Source organism: Thunnus albacares, chromosome 3, assembly GCF_914725855.1.
Source record: "Thunnus albacares chromosome 3, fThuAlb1.1, whole genome shotgun sequence".
Lineage (NCBI taxonomy): Eukaryota > Metazoa > Chordata > Actinopteri > Scombriformes > Scombridae > Thunnus > Thunnus albacares.
This window is the reverse complement of record NC_058108.1, coordinates 3,030,715-3,049,119: the sequence shown is the minus strand read 5'-3', so window position 1 is coordinate 3,049,119 and position 18,405 is coordinate 3,030,715. Positions and strand designations below refer to the sequence as shown.

The following is an 18,405-nucleotide window of genomic DNA, read 5'->3' as shown; positions in this document are numbered from 1 at the left end:
GTGTATCATTTCATCACACTCTGCTGCTTCTACTCACGGTGAGGAAAGAGGGTGAGGCTTCGCTCAAAGCAGACAAAGTAAATACTAGATAAAGTAAATGTTGCCCTTAAACCTTCAAATCAATGAGAAACTACACACACACAGAAAGACATACAAATCACTCGAATGAGGTAAACTTCTCCAGGGGACATCTGACATTTTTATCTAATAAATAAAACCTCTCAGCAGATTGATCTGCTGACTCATTTACTGGTTTGGTCAATAAAATGACAGGACATGAAAAATGAAAACCTCCTGAAACCTAAAGTGGCGTCATCGAATTTCTTGTTTTGTCAGACCAACAAACCCCAAAACCAAAAGATAATCAGTTTACAGTGAGAAAAACAAAGAGAAGTAGCAAATCTTCACATCTGATAAGCTGGAACTGGGAAAAAAATGACTCAACGATCGATTGAATGTCAAAATAGCTGCAGATCCATTTCATTTTGATTAATTGTTTGAGCTGTAATGCAGCGGACTGAGGCACCAGAGTGCATTGAGATTCAGAGAGTAGAAATAGCATTTAGATCCAAGTTCACTGCTATAACAACTCAGCAGACCACCAACAGACTCCAATGTTTTCCCATAATTTTGCACTTTAACCCGACCCACTTTCCCTCACACACTAACACCAAATGGCCTCAACTGACTGTTTACTTTGTAGAGTTCATCGTACTACAGGTAGATGCAGCAGGTGAATTACAGGAATAAACTAGAAGCAAGCAGGATGTAGAACCAGGAGATCTTGGTGTCTGAAATATGAAAACACATCAACACTTTAATGAGAGAAGCCTCATGACTCATGACAGTCTCACAAACAGACGTCTAAAATTTGAGTCCACTAAAATCTAGTGGACTAATCTAAACTAGGATCAGTCTTTTATCCATTAAGTTAACACATTTTTTAAAATATCTTTATTCTTTTAATATGTTTATCAATATTTTGAAATAACTCCAAGAATAAGGAAGCAAAATATTCATATTCAGTATGAGGGATAGTTCAACAGACAGTTCAACATAAATATCAGGCTTTTCTTACATGTCAGATATTTATAAAATAATAACAACATTAAAAATGATTTTAAAAAACTTTAAAAAAAAGAAAAAAAAAAAAAAGAAGGAAAAACCAAGTTCATTTTTTCAGAGATGCTCCCATACTCTCCTGTTACATTGTCCCTAAATCAATTCACAGGAAAAAGAGTTCAGGAGATTCACGATATTTAATCTATAGTCTCCATATATGATGTTTTCATAGAGTGATTGTTTATCTTTAATAATGTAAGTAATCTATTCCAGAGATGAGTCGTGGACAGACAATGAAAATGATCCTTTTTTCCAGAAAAAATGACTCTTTTAAAAAAGAGATTCCACATATATTGCACATTTTTACAGGTAGAATCTTATTATTTTTAGATTAAATTAAAATGTTGCACCATAATTACATATCTATCAGTTTATAAAGAGGACTTTTAATAATGTTGGGAGGTAATCAAACAGTTAAATGTGTGACTGTTGTTGGCTTCCTGTTGATTCTCCCTCTTGTCACCAAGCTCCTGTTAGAAAATAAGTTTGGTTGTACTGTAAGCTATGATTTTCATTCTTCATCCTTCGTACCTGCAGTGACATCCACATGATGCAGAACTGAAAAATACAAACTGTGAAGGATGACTCCACATGACGCACGGGACATTAAGGCTACTGATATCAGGAAGGTTAAAGTTCAGATGTGACTGATATTTTATTTTCACACTACTAAAAAGTCTGCAGAACAAATGAGTCATAGAAGGAAAGAGATAACAGCAGTTAAAGGATCAGTCAAGAAGGGAAAAGTCAAAGGTAACTGGGTTCGGAAAAGTGAGTTCTCAGAAGGTTCATCTGAAAATCACCTGATCATAAAAACCCCTTTAAAAATGTGATAGGATTTTGATATGATATATTTAGAATATATTACGGGTGTCTGTTATTTAGACAAATAAAAGAGAACTGTTCTGTATCAGTTTTGCTACTTAGGATGTCAAAACTCTGAGCCTGAACAACTCAAAACCCCTCAGAATGCAGAGAAAACCTCATAGGTGTCGATATTACTTAATCTATAGTCTCCATATATGATGTTTTCAATAAACAGCAATAAACAAAGATCAGAGGAAGCAACATCAGACTCACATAAACCATATTCATCTTGGTGTGAAAAGGTCTTCAGGGCTTGCTGGGCTTGTTAGATCTTCCTCCAAAACTCTTTTCAAAAACATTTTCTTTTAAATGATCATTTATCATTTTTTACTCGTTATTAAAGAGTTGTATAAAATAAGCCATCGAGCCTGAAATACAGCTGTTAGCTATTTTTTGAACCTTTTACTCCATTTCAGTCGTGCATGTTTAGTGTTTTTTAGGTTATAATTTCATTGACAGCAACGCCATCTGCAGGATTCAGGCGATTAGTGTTTCACAACATAATATTTCTTGGTTTGCACGTACTGTATATTGCAAATGTTGGATATTTAATGTAGATTCTTAGTCTTTTTTTTGTCATTATTTAAAGATGTGTTAGTTTAGTGTTCAGCACCATATTTACATATCTGGCAGTATAGAGAAGACTTTTAATAATATAGGGAGGTATTTACAGAAAACATAATTAAACAGTTAAATTGACTGAAAAAGACTTTCTTACACAGCCTCTGTATCTGGTTACCTGCAGTGAAGTGGCCACGATGCAGACTGTGAAGTATACATCTACATGACACGGATGAGTTCAAGGCTGCTGATATTTGTGAAGCAAAAGTTCAGATGTGAAATTCTGGATGGAAAAGGTCATACAAACTATATGTGATATTATTTCTATTGGGTTGCCGGTTTGCCCTCAGATATTTGTCCTTGGACCACTTCTACCTGAGTTAAGACTGTCAGGTGCAAATAAAAAGATATTTTATTATAGTTATTATAGTGATTTTATGCTCACTTCAGGCTAAACACTGTGAAGTCACCTATTCCCTTTTTTCTTTCTTTCCTCTCACTCTCTCTCTCCGTGTGTGTGTGTGTGTGTGTGTGTGTGTGTGTGTGTGTGTGTGTGTGTAGTGTAGATCATTATGAGTATCTGTTTAGTTAATTCTGAAAAATCAATTCAGAGGTGACTGAGATTTTACTCATCTCATCCAAAAGGCTTCTTCAGCTCTGACTGGTAGTCAGTTTCAGGTATTGAACCCGGGACTGTGTCGTTTACACCTTCAGGGTGTACTGACTGGTGTTTCTTCAGTTTGACATGGATGGCCTCCTTCAGTCATCTTTCAAACCACCTGTCTTCTCTGTCTACTGTCCCTTCAGATGTAGCTGGACTGCATGAATCCTGACCCGAGGAGGCAGAATCTAGCCCTTCTCCCGTGTTATTTGATCATACTTTCTATTTTACTGTATTTATGTATTTTAAATCATGCTTGTTGATACTGTGTTAGACAATAACATTTAACTAACTGACCTTGTTGGGCCGTGCGCTGGTTTAGCAGTTGTTTTGTCATACAGGTCTGTGCACTCCTGCCTGTACTGGACTGCATACACTGCATTTCTCTGCTTATGTTTGGGTGTGTGCGCTCAGCAGGTTGGACGAGCTTCTGTCACAGTCAGTCGTAGCCCTTCAAAAACTCGAGATGTGTTTTTAAGGGTGCATTGTTCCATTAGAGAGAAATCATTTGGTACACATCTCCCCAAATTTCAGCCACAGACTGATACATATTTGTATACTTGTTAGGGGTGCTTCCTCTTTTGTTATAAAACTAACCATCTTCAATTAAGACCAAGCTTAAACTGGGTGCCGTTTCACTTTTTCATCATATGGTTAAGTAGGCTACGTAGTTAAATTATTTCTTTATTCATCTGTTTTAATTGCGTTTATTGTTGATATGATAACAGGAGTCTGCACTGGGTGTTTTATTTTGAAAATTGACCGGATGCTCAATGCTGTTTCTGTGTCTGACTTCCTGCGTAGCTCGATCTGCTCTGTGCTACTTGACGCGGCTTCCGTAAAACATAGACGAGGCACCTGTCTTTAGCAAACGCGTACCAAACCATAGTAGAAGCACAAAAATCAAGGAAAATGACCAAATCAACGAAAGCTGAGCATGTTAACAAAATTGGGCAGTTTAGTTGCCCTGCCACTGCAGTAATTACGGTAGCCTTAGGGCAGCTAAGGCTATCAGCTTTGACTAGGCTGCTGTAATTACTGTAGTATGCGTGCAACTGATTTTAAACGGCGGAAGGCTTCCCGCAGTGAAGACACTCCGCTGCTGACACGCTCCCGGTGGAGTAGGGCGCTGTGCAGAGGACGGAGCAAAACGGCATCGGATCCGGAACGCGGCGCTCACGCGCACGGTGGAATCCTGAGGTAAGTCCCGGTGCCTGTGACGTCAGTGAGGGCAATTTCCTGCAAATCAGCTACTGTGTCGTCAAGTTATCCTAGTGGCAAAGGGAAAAGGGGAGTAGCAGGCGAGACAAGGCGGTGAAAGTGAAACTGAACACGAACATATAAATCGAGCCATTCCTGCATGTTGACGGAGACGGAGGACACGGTATTATAGCTTTCACTTTTATTATTTTTATCATTTTTTTATCATTTTATTTTATTCTCGAAACTTTTCCAGTTTTGAAAGGACCAATCAGAAGAGCAAACAGCAAAAATGGGTGAGAGATTGCGTTGTTTTTACTGTGGAAGGAACTTGACTTTGAGCCGTGAACACACACAGGGAACAATAGTATTCCTCAGACTTCTAAAACAAACCTAGACTGTGCCTGTTTTTTTTACTTCTCTTTTTAGATTTGTGTTTTTGTAGCTGCTGTAGTGTCATGCTGTATACACACACACACACACACTACTATGGCTCTTGTTTGTAAGGATGTGTGGGATATGCAACTGTTAAGTCCCTTCAAGAGTAAAAAATAATTTCATATTATTATTATGAACATTTGTAGGTTATGGAGACATCATGCGTGTTGAAACTACTGGTGCTTCAGAGAAAACAGCCCAGCAGGACAGGCTGGGATATGCAGGTAAACTTTTCTGCAGTAGAGAAACACAGGAGCACAAAGAAATTGTAGAAATGTAATGAAGCCTTCATCTAAGTTTAATAGAAATCGATGCATTTGCTGCACTGAGGTTATATTCCTGTTTGATTTCTCTGTGAAGGTGTGAAGGCGTCACACACCATGGCAGAGACTGATAAGGACCGAATGAAAAAGTACAAGTCCATCATCAGCAAAGTGGGAGGCAAATATGGAATCGAACCTGCTCTCATTGCTGCCATCATCTCCAGAGAGTCCAGGGCTGGAAATGTGCTGCATGATGGCTGGGGAGACTATGACCCAAAAAGAGGAGCGTATAACGCCTGGGGACTGATGCAGGTTTTTAACAAATACTACTGTTTTACTCTTAGTAGAGTCTCACATTACAATACAATAACAACAATGTTCATCCTGTTTTATTCTCATTTCTGTAGGTTGATGTCAATCCTAACGGAGGTGGACACACTGCACGGGGCGGGTGGGACAGTGAGGAACATCTCTGCCAAGGCACAGAGATCTTGATTTATTTCATTGAACGGATCCAAAAAAAGTTTCCTGCCTGGAGCCCGGAGCAGCAGCTGAAAGGTTTGTTTGACTGAAACAGTAGATTCTCACGTGCACCGAATGGTTTCACACTTTTTTTTTCATTTGTCGTCATTTGTACTTTTTGTCTTTGCAGGAGGCATAGCATCCTACAATATGGGAGACGGAAACGTCCATTCGTATGATGGAGTGGATGCCAAGACAACAGGTGGAGACTACTCCAATGATGTTGTTGCCAGAGCTCAGTGGTACAAAAAATATTTTTTTTAAAAGCTGAAGCTGTCCACAACATTATTCTCCTCAAGATCTCCTTCAAATCATGAAGAAAACAATGTAATGAGTGTATTTTTTTAAAACTTTAGATTAATAAACATAATACAAAGCAAAAACACAATGGATGTATCTGTTTATTGGACTCAGTGTGAACTCTCACTGTGATAAGAAAAGTAATATTTTTGTAGCTTTGTGTACTGAACTACACTGCTGTTCAGAGATCATCTTATATTACGGATGCAGCACCACATTCATTCTATCAATTTGTTTCAAATGCTTTCAAAAATCATGTAGTGTGTCACCAGTCTGTGTCAAAGCTACACTTCTGCAATCCAGCGGCTCCCAACCAGGTAGATAAGCCTGAGAGGCCGCGAGATTACGAAAACGAAAGGAAAGCAGTGTGTGTAGTTCCTGCAGAAATTTGTCAGGAAGGAGACCAACAAGAGATTCCTGCAGTATGCTGAGGGGGCTGAGGTGGACTGGGAGAAAATCCAGGTGAAGATAAGAGATGGAGTTGTCTAAATGTTTAGGGGACTTCTCTTTAAAACGTGTGTGTATGTGTGTGTGTTGAACACTTGTGTAAGCTTTTGGTCACACCCTGTATTGTGTTGTTTTCCTTCTGGCTCTCTTTTTTTTTTTTTTTTTTTACTTCTGTGCACAACTGCTGGTTTAATTCGTGTATGTGTTGTTAAGCGTCCATGATGGTGTATCTCCCTCTTGTTATGGCCACTTGAATCAGGTCATATGCAGAATACTTCTTCCGTGTGAAATTGAAAAACTCAAGTTCAAAGTTCAAAACTAGTGAAATGTTATTCAGTCTGAAAGTGAATCAAAATCGGCATGAATATTGTCGTTGATGATAAAAGAGTGAGTTTTCAGTACCTGCTCTGTGAAATATCAGTGAGTAAAAAACGAACAGATGCAGAATTACGTGCTTTATTATTTTCAAATCTGTGTTAATGACACGAAGAGTCCCGGTGCCTGCTACTGTCAGTGAGGGCAATTTCCTGTTAATCAGCTGATTTGCCGTTAAGTTCTCCAATTTCTTCACGGGCGAACCAGTCAGACTTGCTCCATAACGAACTTTGCAGGAGGAAATAGAATACGGAACACGAACATTTAAATACAGCCATCCCTGCATGTTCGCACCACAAGGCAGACGGAGGGACACCGTGTTGCAGCTTTCACATTCCAGTTTTCGAGAGGATCATCAGAAGAGCAAAAAGCAAAAATGGGTGAGAGATTGTGTTGTTTTTACTGTGGAAGGAACTTGGCTTTTAGCCGTGAACACACACAGGGAACAATAGTATTCCTCAGACTTCTAAAACAAGCCTAGACTGTGCCTGTTTTTTTACTTCTCTTTTTAGATTTGTGTTTTTGTAGCTGCTGTAGTGTCATGCTGTATACACACACACACACACTACTATGGCTCTTGTTTGTAAGGATGTGTGGGATATGCAACTGTTAAGTCCCTTCAAGAGTAAAAATAATTTCATATTATTATTATGAACATTTGTAGGTTATGGAGACATCATGCGTGTTGAAACTACTGGTGCTTCAGAGAAAACAGCCCGGAAGGACAAGCTGGATTACACAGGTAAACTTTTCTGCAGTAGAGAAACACAGGAGCTGATTTGATCAAGACATTGTAGAAATGTAATGAAGCCTTCATCTAAGTTTAATAGAATTTGATGCATTTGTTGCACTGAGGTTATATTCCTGTTTGATTTCTCTGTAAAGGTGTGAAGGCGTCACACACCATGGCAGAGACTGATAAGGACCGAATGAAGAAGTACAAGTCCATCATCAGTACAGTGGGAGACAAATATGGAATCGATCCTGCTGTTATTGCTGGCATCATCTCCAGAGAGTCCAGGGCTGGAAATGTGCTGCATGATGGCTGGGGAGACTATGACCCAAAAAGAGGAGCGTATAACGCCTGGGGACTGATGCAGGTTTTTAACAAATACTACTGTTTTACTCTTAGTAGACTCTCACATTACAATACAATAACAACAATGTTCATCCTGTTTTATTCTCATTTCTGTAGGTTGATGTCAATCCTAACGGAGGTGGACACACTGCACGGGGCGGGTGGGACAGTGAGGAACATCTCTGCCAAGGCACAGAGATCTTGATTTATTTCATTGAACGGATCCAAAAAAAGTTTCCTGCCTGGAGCCCGGAGCAGCAGCTGAAAGGTTTGTTTGACTGAAACAGTAGATTCTCACGTGCACCGAATGGTTTCACACTTTTTTTTTCATTTGTCGTCATTTGTACTTTTTGTCTTTGCAGGAGGGATAGCATCCTACAATATGGGAGACAAAAACGTCCGTACCATTGAAAGAATGGATGTCGGCTCATCAGGTGGAGACTACTCCAGTGATGTTGTTGCCAGAGCTCAGTGGTACAAAAGCAATTTTTTTTAAAAGCTGAAGCTGTCCACAACAAAATTCTCCTCAAGATCTCCTTCAAATCATGACGAAAACAATGTAATGAGTGTAATTTGTCAAAACTTAAGGTGAATAAACATAATACGAAGCAAAAACACAAATGATGTATCTGTTTATTGGACTCAGTGTGAACTCTCACTGTGATAAGAAAAGTTAAAAGTAATATTTTTGTAGCTTTGTGTACTGAACTACAACTGCTCTTCAGAGATCATCTTATAATACTGATGCAGCACCACATTCATTCTACCAATTTGTTTCAAATGCTTTCAAAAATCATGTAGTGTGTCACCAGTCTGTGTCAAAGCTACACTTCTGCAATCCAGCGGCTCCCAACCAGGTAGGGGTGTCGCAAGATAAACCTGAGAGGCCGCGAGATTACGAAAAGGAAAGGAAAGCAGAAAAAGCAAATTTCCAACTGGTGACAGGCGGTTACAAGTAAACATGTCTTAATTTTAAGAGTAATCAGCTAAAATGGTTGGGAACCACTGGTTTAGTCTGTTTACTGTAAAGGGAAAGTGAAAGTGAAATCTCAGTTTCACTAAGTTTGGAGTTGACCTTCACATAATCACAGTTCTGCTGAGGATATGGACAGACGATATGAGAAAGATAAGCACATTTCCCTGAAAATTCACACTTTTTATAAGCTGAATTCACTGGCACTGGTTAATTTTCTAATGCTGACAATATGCCAATGTTTATTATCATCAAGGGTCATGAAATAATATCCTGTGAGCAGGGTAAGAACAGTTTTCTTCCCTCAGTGTCCTAAAGGATAAATCTAAAATATAAACTATTATAGCTTTGGATGTAATACTGTATTTTACTTGGTCATAAGGACAACACAGTCAGCAGCTTTACAGTATGTCCTCAAAGTGCTTTCTCTGAAAAAGGCTGCAGATGTTGACTCGGCCGTATGAAAGTCAGCGGTAGGTGCAGTGGCGCTCCTGGTGCTGCCGCAGGTCCACTTTGTGCTGGAAGCTGTTGAAGCAGTGAGGGCAGCGGTAGGGCCGGTCGTCCTTGTGTTTACGGCTGTGGGTGATGAGGTTGGAACTCTGGCTGAACGCCTTCCCACATATCTGACACACGTGGGGTTTTTCCCCTGATACACAAACACAGCAGACGTTAATACACAGGTTGATCAAACTGTACTGAGTAAACAGACGCTACTCTTTTTGAAAGTTTGCTCAGCTGGTCACCTTATGTAGTTATTGACAAGAGGAATATTTCTGTGTGTCAAGTAATCAAGTCAATTATATACTTAATCATAATTGAATATATTACCTTATTTAATTCAGTTGCATAGTTATGTTTTTCCCTCAATTTTGCTGCAACACAAGATTACTTTTTTTTTATTAGATTTGATTAATTTATTTATAACTTTGTCTTTAAAATGTCAAAACTGTGAAAATGTCCACCACTAGAGTCCAAGAGCCCAAGGTGACATCTATTGTTTATGTCCAACCAACAACCAAAACCCAAAGATATTCAGAGGCCTTTTTGCATAAAAAAGGAATAGTTAGACATTTCTCGAAATATGCATATTTGCTTTCAAGCTGAGAGTTAGATGACAAGATCAATTTCACTATTATATCTGAATGTTAAATATGAGGCTACAGACATTTAGCTTAGCTTAGCATAAAGACTGGAAGCAGGAGGAAACAGCTAGCCTGGTTCTATCTAAAGATAACAAAATTCACTCAAAAGTTCGACAGACATTTAGCTTAGCTTAGCATAAAGACGAAGCAGGAGGAAACAGCTAGCCAGCTTGGCCAGTTGCAGTGACAAGACAAGACATAATCTCACATAACTTTTTCACACTTTGCTTTTTGTACAGATTAAACACACAAGAAACAATGTGCTATTTGTTTGTAACGATGTCCATGGAAATTAAATGGCAAAATGAATGTTGGACTTTCATATATCCAAACAATCAAAGGGCATACAGAAACCCACCGGTGTGTATGAAGGTGTGTTTCTTCATGTCAGACTTCTGGTGGAACCTTTTGCCGCAGTACTGGCAGGGATACGGCCGGGTGTCTGAATGTATAAGCAGATGAGTGGAGAGCGTGGAGGAGCGCTTGAACACTTTTCCGCACACAGAACATCCAAACGTCCTCTCCTAAAAGCAACAGCACTGTGATTATGACATTATTCTATCTGCATGTAGGTTTTTAGCTTCAGAGACTGTGTGTTGCAACACATATGTGCACAAAACTGACCATTGTCCAAGCTGAAAATAAGATATTTTCATATAAAAAAAAGGTGTGATACTGACCTTGCCCCTGCATGTTGACTGCTCAGTACCTCTCCTGCTGGACTTGATGTGTGTTGGTGACAGTGGTGCCCTGCTTGCATGACTCTTGATGTGTGTCTTTAAACTTGACATACATGAAAATAGCTGCAAAGATGAGGGGAACATCATTTTAGACTTCAGGAGAGGGAAAAGTGGGAAACTACTTCTTGAAATTGCAGGAAAACCAGTTGAAAATGTGAAAAGCAGTGTTTCCAAAATCCTTATGATTTAGCATCAGCTCTTATGTTTTTTTGTGGAAGCTCAAAAAGTTTGTTGTCACAAGGGAAGCTATGGTGTGATTTAACACATATCAGGTATGGAAAGCACCCGAATTTATCATAATTTTGTTATGACTGCATCCAAAATTACTGACTCCCTCCTGTTGCTCTCCTCAGTTTATAAAGTTTGGCTTCACTGAAAGGATCTGAACATAGCTAGAAATGATTCTCACGCAGCATCTCCTGTTTTTGAGGACATTTCCTCTTGCAAAAGGGACAAACAGTTTCCTTGTACAATCACTGATACTTGAATTTCAAACCTTTTGTGCACTTTAAGGTATATTTTGTTATTGTGGATCTTTTATATTTACAATATTTTGTGTATTTTAATGAGTTTTATTCAGGTAATGGTTTTATTAGTATGCTGTGTTGGACTGTTGTCCTGTCTGTCCGTCACAGTGTTTGTTAATAGCAATAAGGTTAAACTCAGGTTGTATCTTCTAGACTCCCTTTTCAATTTAGCAATTTTCTTGAGAACTAATAAGTGGGATTGTGTCTTAATTGTGCAGAGTTGTGTTGTTGTGAGTGTAATTTAATGTAATGGAGTGATGCCATACTTTGCTACAGAGTGGACACTCTTGCCTCAGAGTGCTGATCTTTGAGCTTTTGGTCTCCCTGAGGACCTGAGGGTGCTGTGTCAAGTCTTCCAGTCCCATTGACAGTTTGTCTGGATATCCTGAGCTCACATGAGGTTTGGACCATTGTGCTGGTGTGGGAGATCCGGCTTTTTCAAAGGGACTTAGAGTATTTGGGTTGACAGGACTGCAGGGCTCAGCAGATCTACAGACTAAGAGGAAAGACAGACAGGTAAGTTGACTGTCTGAAACTCTGGATTTATATACTTTAAAATAATCTAATAGTTAACATCAGATCATCAAAATTGTATGAATAATTGTATAATGCCTTACAAAAATTGTCAAACAATAAACAAAACAGGGTTTATTCTGTGTCCTGTTGCCTGCTGTAAATCATTTTATTATTTAAGGTTATCTACAGAAGGAAATATCTTCAGTTTTCTGTCTAAGTTATTAGAGACATCTTGTGATAAAAGGCTATTTAAACAAACATGAAATCTCTCTGTCACCCACCGTAAGATTTGGGATTGAATGGCTGAAGGTCCTCGTTTCCAGTGTGTTTGGCAGCAGGAGGATAGAGCTGCAATGATGTAATGGACACTATGTTAATATCTGACGTTTCTGCCGTGGAGTACCCCAGGGATGTATCCCAGGACCCCGTCTTGTTTTTTTTTTTTTTTTTAGCTGGCTGAACCTTACCGTGGTTGATCCAGGGTCAGGGCTTCCCTCTGCAGGCCGAAGGTGGTGTAGCCCTCCTCGCTTCACCAAGAAAGAACGAGGCATCGCTCAGGAGGGAGGAAGACCAGTTCTACGCTCGAAATCAAAAGAATCTAGAGGACAAAACAAACAAAATGAAGTGTTGATGATACCAGTCACATCCACATTTTTCTCATTTGAAATCTTATTGGTTGCATATTTATACAAATTATGAACAAGAAACCAGTGGAAATGAGTTTTTCTCTGCAATATTAATAGTTTATACATACTGCCTTTAATTATATATACAATGTAATCAAAGGCAAGTACTGACATGATGGACCAAAAGGTTACATGAGGTGTTTGTGTTGTCCAGAAGAGGGCAGCAGAACTGCATATTCAGAAGTTTGCTCCCTGCTTGACTCTCTGTACACTGTGTATTAACATATACTGATGAGATGCCACAAAGAAAAACATTTTGTATTGTCACAATATTAATTACAATGTAATGATTATGATTACAGCTGCTTCTTAATTTAAAAACCTTTCACATTTTCCACATTTTGGTGTTATAAATGATTTAACATTAAAGTTGTATTTTGCAACCAGTCTTTACATGACATATATAGATATATAATAACAAATGAAAGGAATATAAAGTTTACCCAAAGATGTCATAAAACACCTAGAGACTGCATTAGATTCTTGTCTGTTTTGTTTTTGTTTTGTCGATTTGTTGTCGGGCTGAAAGTTGAATCTTTGCCATGCAGGATCCAGACAAGGTTTTCTTCATGGACCTGTGTTTTGCTCTGATCATTATTTCCTGTTTTTGGAGATTTTTTTTTGTGTGTTTTTAATCTTTGGGGGTATTTTTGCCTTTATTTGACAGTTGAAAGTGAAAAGAGAGACAGGAAACATGTGTAGAGAAAGAGGTCTGACATGTAACACTGGTCCCTAAGTTTGACCAGTCTGCAGCCTCTGAGGAGCTCCTAACATTTAAATCAGAGAGGTCAGTTTTTGTCGTATCAGCCCAAAGAATCTTTTTCTTCTCATTCAATTGTTTTGATGCCTTTTTGTCAGGACTGGCTTACTTGACAATAAAGGCCTGATTGGTCTGATGGCACACTGCAAGTGGGAAATCTAATTGAATCTGACATTCCTTCAGACCTGGTTTGTGATAACGTGACATATGAAACGTCATGTCATATGACAATTGCAACTATATCACTTACTGCAACACATTTCAAGACTTAGTGATAGCACTTCACTAAACGTGACGCTGCAACTAACACCTCAGTCTTAGCTGCTGCATCACTTTTAGACCATAGACCATAGACCATAGACCACACAGACAGAAGACTAGGTCCATGTATGAAACACTAAAGTGCTTTTCAGTTGAAACTACTGGTGTAACTTCATCTTTCAGTCAGTGATTCAGTCTGTCAGCGACTGACATTCACATTTATGGGGCTGGTCCCTGCAGTCCAGCCAAAAAAGGTGATGTGATTGTTGCATGTTTAAAAGTATTTAAAATAACAGTAAAACTATTGTTTAAGGAGCTTAATATATAAACAAGAAGTCGCTGTAAATGTTTTGAAACAGAGGGTACATATTTAAGACCCAACCCTGTCTTTATCTCCTCTCACCTCTGTAGAAAAGGAAACAGTTGATCAGCAGTGCACGAGAGATCAGATCGTTCACTTGCATGACATAATAAACTACTCAGAAAATAAAAGGCTTGCACGGTGTGCAGATAGAAATTTTCTGTAGGTGACAGGCAAGAATGTCTAAATGCTCTAACATGATCCATAAACACCTGTTTTCACACCAATATAAATGTATTATGAGATTGTAAATAACACCCACCATGTTAGATTGATTTAATGCCTGTATTCCTGATGTGAGGACGTATAATATATAATTGTCTTAACTGTTCCAATTGGTTTTAGATATTCTTATCTATGTTACATGTGTAAGGTTGCCTGTATGCCCTAAACTATGTATCCTCTGGCAACACAGACAAGATAACAACTATCTTCTTGTTATTATAAATAAAACATACCGTAGCTCAACTTTGGAAATCAGTTGACTGAACGAGTCTACAACTCTGGCGTGATGGTTGTTGAACTCTCTTCCTCGTGAAAAGCGTATGTTTATGATTAAGGGAAACTTTCTAGCTTTGACAGAAATCTGTTGAAGCCCTTTTCCCTTAAATTATATTTGCTGATGCCATAATGGATGCACATTTTCTTATATATCTATTTTTTTTTTTTAAATCTTATAACTTTTAAACACATTTCAAGTCACTAATTTTACTAATTTATTGAGCTACTTCTTCAGATGTTTAGTATTCCATCTGTTTTGGTAGTGTATATTGGTACTGTTTAGCAGGATGATAATATGGATCTGAGCAGTAAATATAAACTGTGAATATAGCCTTAATGTGGTCTGTGGGTACTTGATCACCTCCCTGATGGAGGCCTGTCACACTCAGTATGACGATAACTTTCTCTCAGGGATGAAAACAGGACATCCAATAATGAGATTTTTCTACGTCACAATCTGAATGCACTTTTAATTTTTTCACTAATTTCAAACATTTTTAAGAATGTGTTTATTATTGGATTTGTCGTATTCATGTGTATGTAGGTAACAAAAAAATCTTATAAAATAAAACTATAAAATGTGGAAAAACAGCAACTTTCTGAAATGTGCAGCCTGTTTACACCTGGAATTAACGTGCGTCTCTAGGGGCATCTCGGGTGACCACTTGTGATTAGATCTCACTTCCCCGCTATATATGCAAATAAACACGTACATCATTTCCGTTCGCAAAGACCAAATATGTTGTTGTTTTGAACCGGCGCTCTGACCGGGTCCGTGTCCAAAGCTGTGTTGTTTGATAACAAGATAAACAAATATACAATGAGCCCCTCACGAAAATCAAACGCCCTACTGTCCTACTGATTTGCTGTAGCACCGCATCTGAACATATATATAACAAAATATACAGTTATATGCAGCGATCTCCCCGCAGCTGCGTCTCTCCATTGAGAGACGTTGTGCGCATTTACGCGCGAGGCACAGCAGCATAACTTCATTGATTATTTAAATCTACAGACTCGCCGACATGATCTAATGTTAATTAATGTTCTGTGTTCGTCTCCACATGCAAAAGGTCAGTTGTAGTTATCAACTTGACAGCACAGAGGAAACTATCCAGCAACGTTTAGCTTCTGAAATATTTTTTAGACAGACAAACGAAAAACAACTTATATTCTGGTTTTGGTTTGATTCCAACTCCAATTGCCAATTTGAATACGAAAACGGGTTAGAGGACCGGGAAAACAGGAAAAATGGGAGGTGGATTACGGTTTAAAAAAAAAATTCACACGAAAACAGAAAAACAAAATAATGCATTATTTACCCTGTTATCAAACAAGTTGAACACAGCTTTGGAAGGTTCACGGACCAGGAAGCAGCGATCCACTAGTCTGCAGGATTATAGAGGACGTCAGATGAGTAGGGGGTCCGTCAGTGTGGCCCAGGACACATTTACGTAGCTACACCCTGCTTGAAGAAAGACGAAAGTGGCCACATGCGAGCCAGACCACCCCCGAATGTGGTTTGAGCAATCGGATCTCAATGCGTCTTGGGTGTGTTCACACCTGTATCAAAGCTGTCCACTTGTGATCATATCACTAGAAATGTGAACAGGGCCTATTGTTTACAGGAGAGCAAGTGTGTTAAAATTGACACGTCTTGCTTTTGCTTTCGTTGTCTTCTGCTTTAGTAACACGTATTTCATTAACAAACTTTAATTCATGTTTTTAGTCTTTAGTTAGTGTTTATGAGCTCTGATATTCACTATAAGACGACATAATAACGAACCGACTCACACGAAAAAAAAAATAATTTTACAGGCTTTTATGTGCATTTTGTTTCTGTTAAGACTGAAACAAAAAGAAAGATCCACATGGTCATATGGAGTTAATTACAAAACTAGGTGATTGTCATTTGAATTACTAACAAGTAGATTTGTTGAATAAAGATAATTACTTCTACTATTACTAATTCAGCACAACTTGTCTGGCCTACTTTTGTTATCTGCCTACGTTTGTAAAAAAAAAAGTTAGGCTCAAGGATAAAACTGCATCTGTCAAACAGCCCAAAATGTTTTTTTGTTTTTTGTCATCATGTTAAAAGCAAAAGATACACATCAACAAAAGTAACCCCAAGAACTGTAGTACCTCTCCTTTCAATAGAAACATGAAATTTCAGATATAGATATGCAAATACTTACCAGATATCACGCTCTATCAGTGCTTCTTGACGTCACACAGACACACTTTACACTAATAGTTTAACTGAGACAAGAGTCTTATATCAAGTTAGGCAGGACAATGTGAAGTCAGTCTATCACATGTGAGGTCAGTCATCAGTCTGAGCAGGCTTATGAGCCGTTGGTTGATGTTCTCTGCAGGTTGATGAGAGAAGACACGGACGAGGAAGTGTTTCAGCTTTGACACCTCTGAGCCGACACTAAACCACACTGCTTCCTCACAAACCCAAACACAGCAGCACACTCGCAGCACCCTCCTTTTTTTTAAAAAACTTCTTTAGATTGTATTAGATTGTAGATTTGTTGCAGGGGTGCATTAAGTAAACATCAGATTAATGTAGGTAGACCAAAAAAAATAAGCTGATGCGAGAGGAAGAGGTTGGACAACTGTGAAAATTCTTCAGAAAGTGTTGACACACTATGTTGACACAGTTGCATTACAAAATACACCATTGAGGTCAAATTTAACAGAAGCTGGCTGATGCAACACTCGAGGCCCTTCTATAATATTCAATGGAAATGTGGAGTGCATTAATGAGAAAGAAACATCAAGAGGAAATGTGAACACATGTATGTCTGGTTAATACATTTGAGAAACCTGTGATTTTAACTTGTGTTCTCGTCACTTCACTCTTCAGCTGCCATAAATACTAGAGCACCACATATATATATCTGTGGCTGAAAATAGTCCCTAAAAAAAGCACTATTTATTTCTGTTTGAAGCAAACCTGTGACGGTAACCAGCTCTTTCAAGAAATAACCTTAAAAAAAAAAAGAAACTATATATTTGTGCCCTGTTTTAAAAATATATGTCTCCAATAGGAGTGAAGAGGCTTGGGGTAGGGTAGGGACATCAGAAAGCATTTGGTTTTTGGTCTTTTATTGGGATTTGTTGAGAATAAGAAAAATATTGTTTAATTCTGGCTTCATTCTTAAATGTTGTTGTGCTTGTGTAATAACAAATACGTCTTCATTTTTGTCTCTCGTGAACCTCAAGCTCTGACAACAATCAAAACTGACGTCATGGAGGACTTTATACCAAAGATTCTGTGATATCAAGAAAGAAATGCACATGAACTCATTTTAAAGGTGCAAAGTGTAAGATTTAGTGGCATCTAGCAGAACAGACTTGGCAGAAATGGGATATAATATTCATAAGCATGTTTTAATTAGTGTATAATCACATGAAAATACAAATGGTTGCATGAGCCCTTTATAGCCCGCCATGTTGTTTCTACAGTAGCCCAGAATGGACTAACCACTGGCTCTAGAGAGGGCCTTTCATGTTTTTTGCGAGTTTCACGACCACCATAGGTTCTCCCACACGTTTTGAAGGGGAAGGGTTGGTTGCAGTTGGTTGCAATCTGCAAGCTCACTGCTAGATGCTACTAAATCCTACACACTGGTCCTTTAAAACTGCTGCTGTCCCAACAAAAGACTCTTGAAGGACGGAGAAGGCCAGAGAGTTGATGCATATGGGCGCAAATGTTATTTATATTTATGTTTATTTTTGTCAAACCTACAATATTTCCCCGGATTTCCAGCGGTTGATGAAACCATGTTCTTCTTAAGCAGTTATTTGTAAATCCTTAACTAAGTTTGTGTGTAAAGACTTTCCTAAGTAACTGCTAGCTAGTTTACTAGTTAGCTAGTGATTCACTAGCAATGGACTATGAACAGGAAGTCACTGCATCACAGTAATTGTCAGAAATAATAATTTTTAGGAAGCAATCTATATGTTAGACTCATCAGCTAATCCTTTGTAAATGTAGGTGGTTTATTTATATACTCAAACATTGAGAAATGCCTGTAGTGTATCATTCAAGTATACTGATCTAACCACGGCTAGTTAGCTAATGTTAGTTAT

The 18,405-nt window shown here is 38.5% G+C and overlaps 3 protein-coding genes across 5 annotated transcripts; 2 read left to right on the top strand and 1 right to left on the bottom strand.

The window, feature by feature from the left end:
• The first annotated feature begins 4,254 nt into the window (after positions 1-4,254).
• Positions 4,255-6,010, top strand: LOC122978796 (lysozyme g-like). Of its 3 annotated transcripts, none has more exons than XM_044345793.1 (5): positions 4,255-4,411; positions 4,996-5,073; positions 5,210-5,424; positions 5,520-5,670; positions 5,765-6,010. In XM_044345793.1, the coding sequence occupies exons 2-5, from the start codon at positions 5,010-5,012 to the stop codon at positions 5,896-5,898; spliced, it is 564 nt and encodes a 187-aa protein (XP_044201728.1). In that variant the 5' UTR covers positions 4,255-4,411; positions 4,996-5,009; the 3' UTR covers positions 5,899-6,010. The 3 variants fall into 3 exon arrangements, with proteins under 3 accessions (XP_044201728.1, XP_044201727.1, XP_044201726.1); XM_044345792.1 differs by lacking the exon at positions 4,255-4,411 and adding an exon at positions 4,423-4,595; XM_044345791.1 differs by lacking the exon at positions 4,255-4,411 and adding an exon at positions 4,424-4,707.
• Positions 6,011-6,835: 825 nt separating this feature from the next.
• LOC122978797 (lysozyme g-like) lies at positions 6,836-8,455 on the top strand. Its single transcript, XM_044345794.1, has 5 exons — positions 6,836-7,136; positions 7,421-7,498; positions 7,642-7,856; positions 7,952-8,102; positions 8,197-8,455. The coding sequence occupies exons 1-5, from the start codon at positions 7,133-7,135 to the stop codon at positions 8,328-8,330; spliced, it is 582 nt and encodes a 193-aa protein (XP_044201729.1). The 5' UTR covers positions 6,836-7,132; the 3' UTR covers positions 8,331-8,455.
• On the bottom strand, positions 8,450-16,865 carry LOC122978795 (zinc finger protein Gfi-1b-like). Its single transcript, XM_044345789.1, has 7 exons — positions 16,500-16,865; positions 12,200-12,330; positions 12,014-12,080; positions 11,483-11,712; positions 10,630-10,752; positions 10,308-10,473; positions 8,450-9,453 (listed from the first exon to the last, which is right to left on the bottom strand). Exons 2-7 carry the CDS (start codon positions 12,281-12,283, stop codon positions 9,275-9,277), a joined length of 849 nt encoding a protein of 282 aa, XP_044201724.1. The 5' UTR covers positions 12,284-12,330; positions 16,500-16,865; the 3' UTR covers positions 8,450-9,274.
• Positions 16,866-18,405: the final 1,540 nt, after the last annotated feature.

What these genes read in the sequence shown, in the direction of transcription:
- LOC122978796 (XM_044345791.1), top strand. An exon ending in GGACAGGCTGGGATATGCAG is followed by an intron (nt 5,074 to 5,209) that starts GTAAACTTTTCT and finishes TTCTCTGTGAAG; the next exon opens with GTGTGAAGGCGTCACACACC. An exon ending in CCCGGAGCAGCAGCTGAAAG is followed by an intron (nt 5,671 to 5,764) that starts GTTTGTTTGACT and finishes TTGTCTTTGCAG; the next exon opens with GAGGCATAGCATCCTACAAT.
- LOC122978797 (XM_044345794.1), top strand. An exon ending in GGACAAGCTGGATTACACAG is followed by an intron (nt 7,499 to 7,641) that starts GTAAACTTTTCT and finishes TTCTCTGTAAAG; the next exon opens with GTGTGAAGGCGTCACACACC. An exon ending in ACGCCTGGGGACTGATGCAG is followed by an intron (nt 7,857 to 7,951) that starts GTTTTTAACAAA and finishes TCATTTCTGTAG; the next exon opens with GTTGATGTCAATCCTAACGG.
- LOC122978795 (XM_044345789.1), bottom strand. Translation starts at nt 12,283, where the DNA reads ATGCCTCGTTCTTTCTTGGTGAAGCGAGGAGGGCTACACCACCTTCGG. An exon ending in CTGACCCTGGATCAACCACG is followed by an intron (nt 12,081 to 12,199) that starts GTAAGGTTCAGC and finishes ACATCATTGCAG; the next exon opens with CTCTATCCTCCTGCTGCCAA. An exon ending in ATTCAATCCCAAATCTTACG is followed by an intron (nt 11,713 to 12,013) that starts GTGGGTGACAGA and finishes CTTTCCTCTTAG; the next exon opens with TCTGTAGATCTGCTGAGCCC.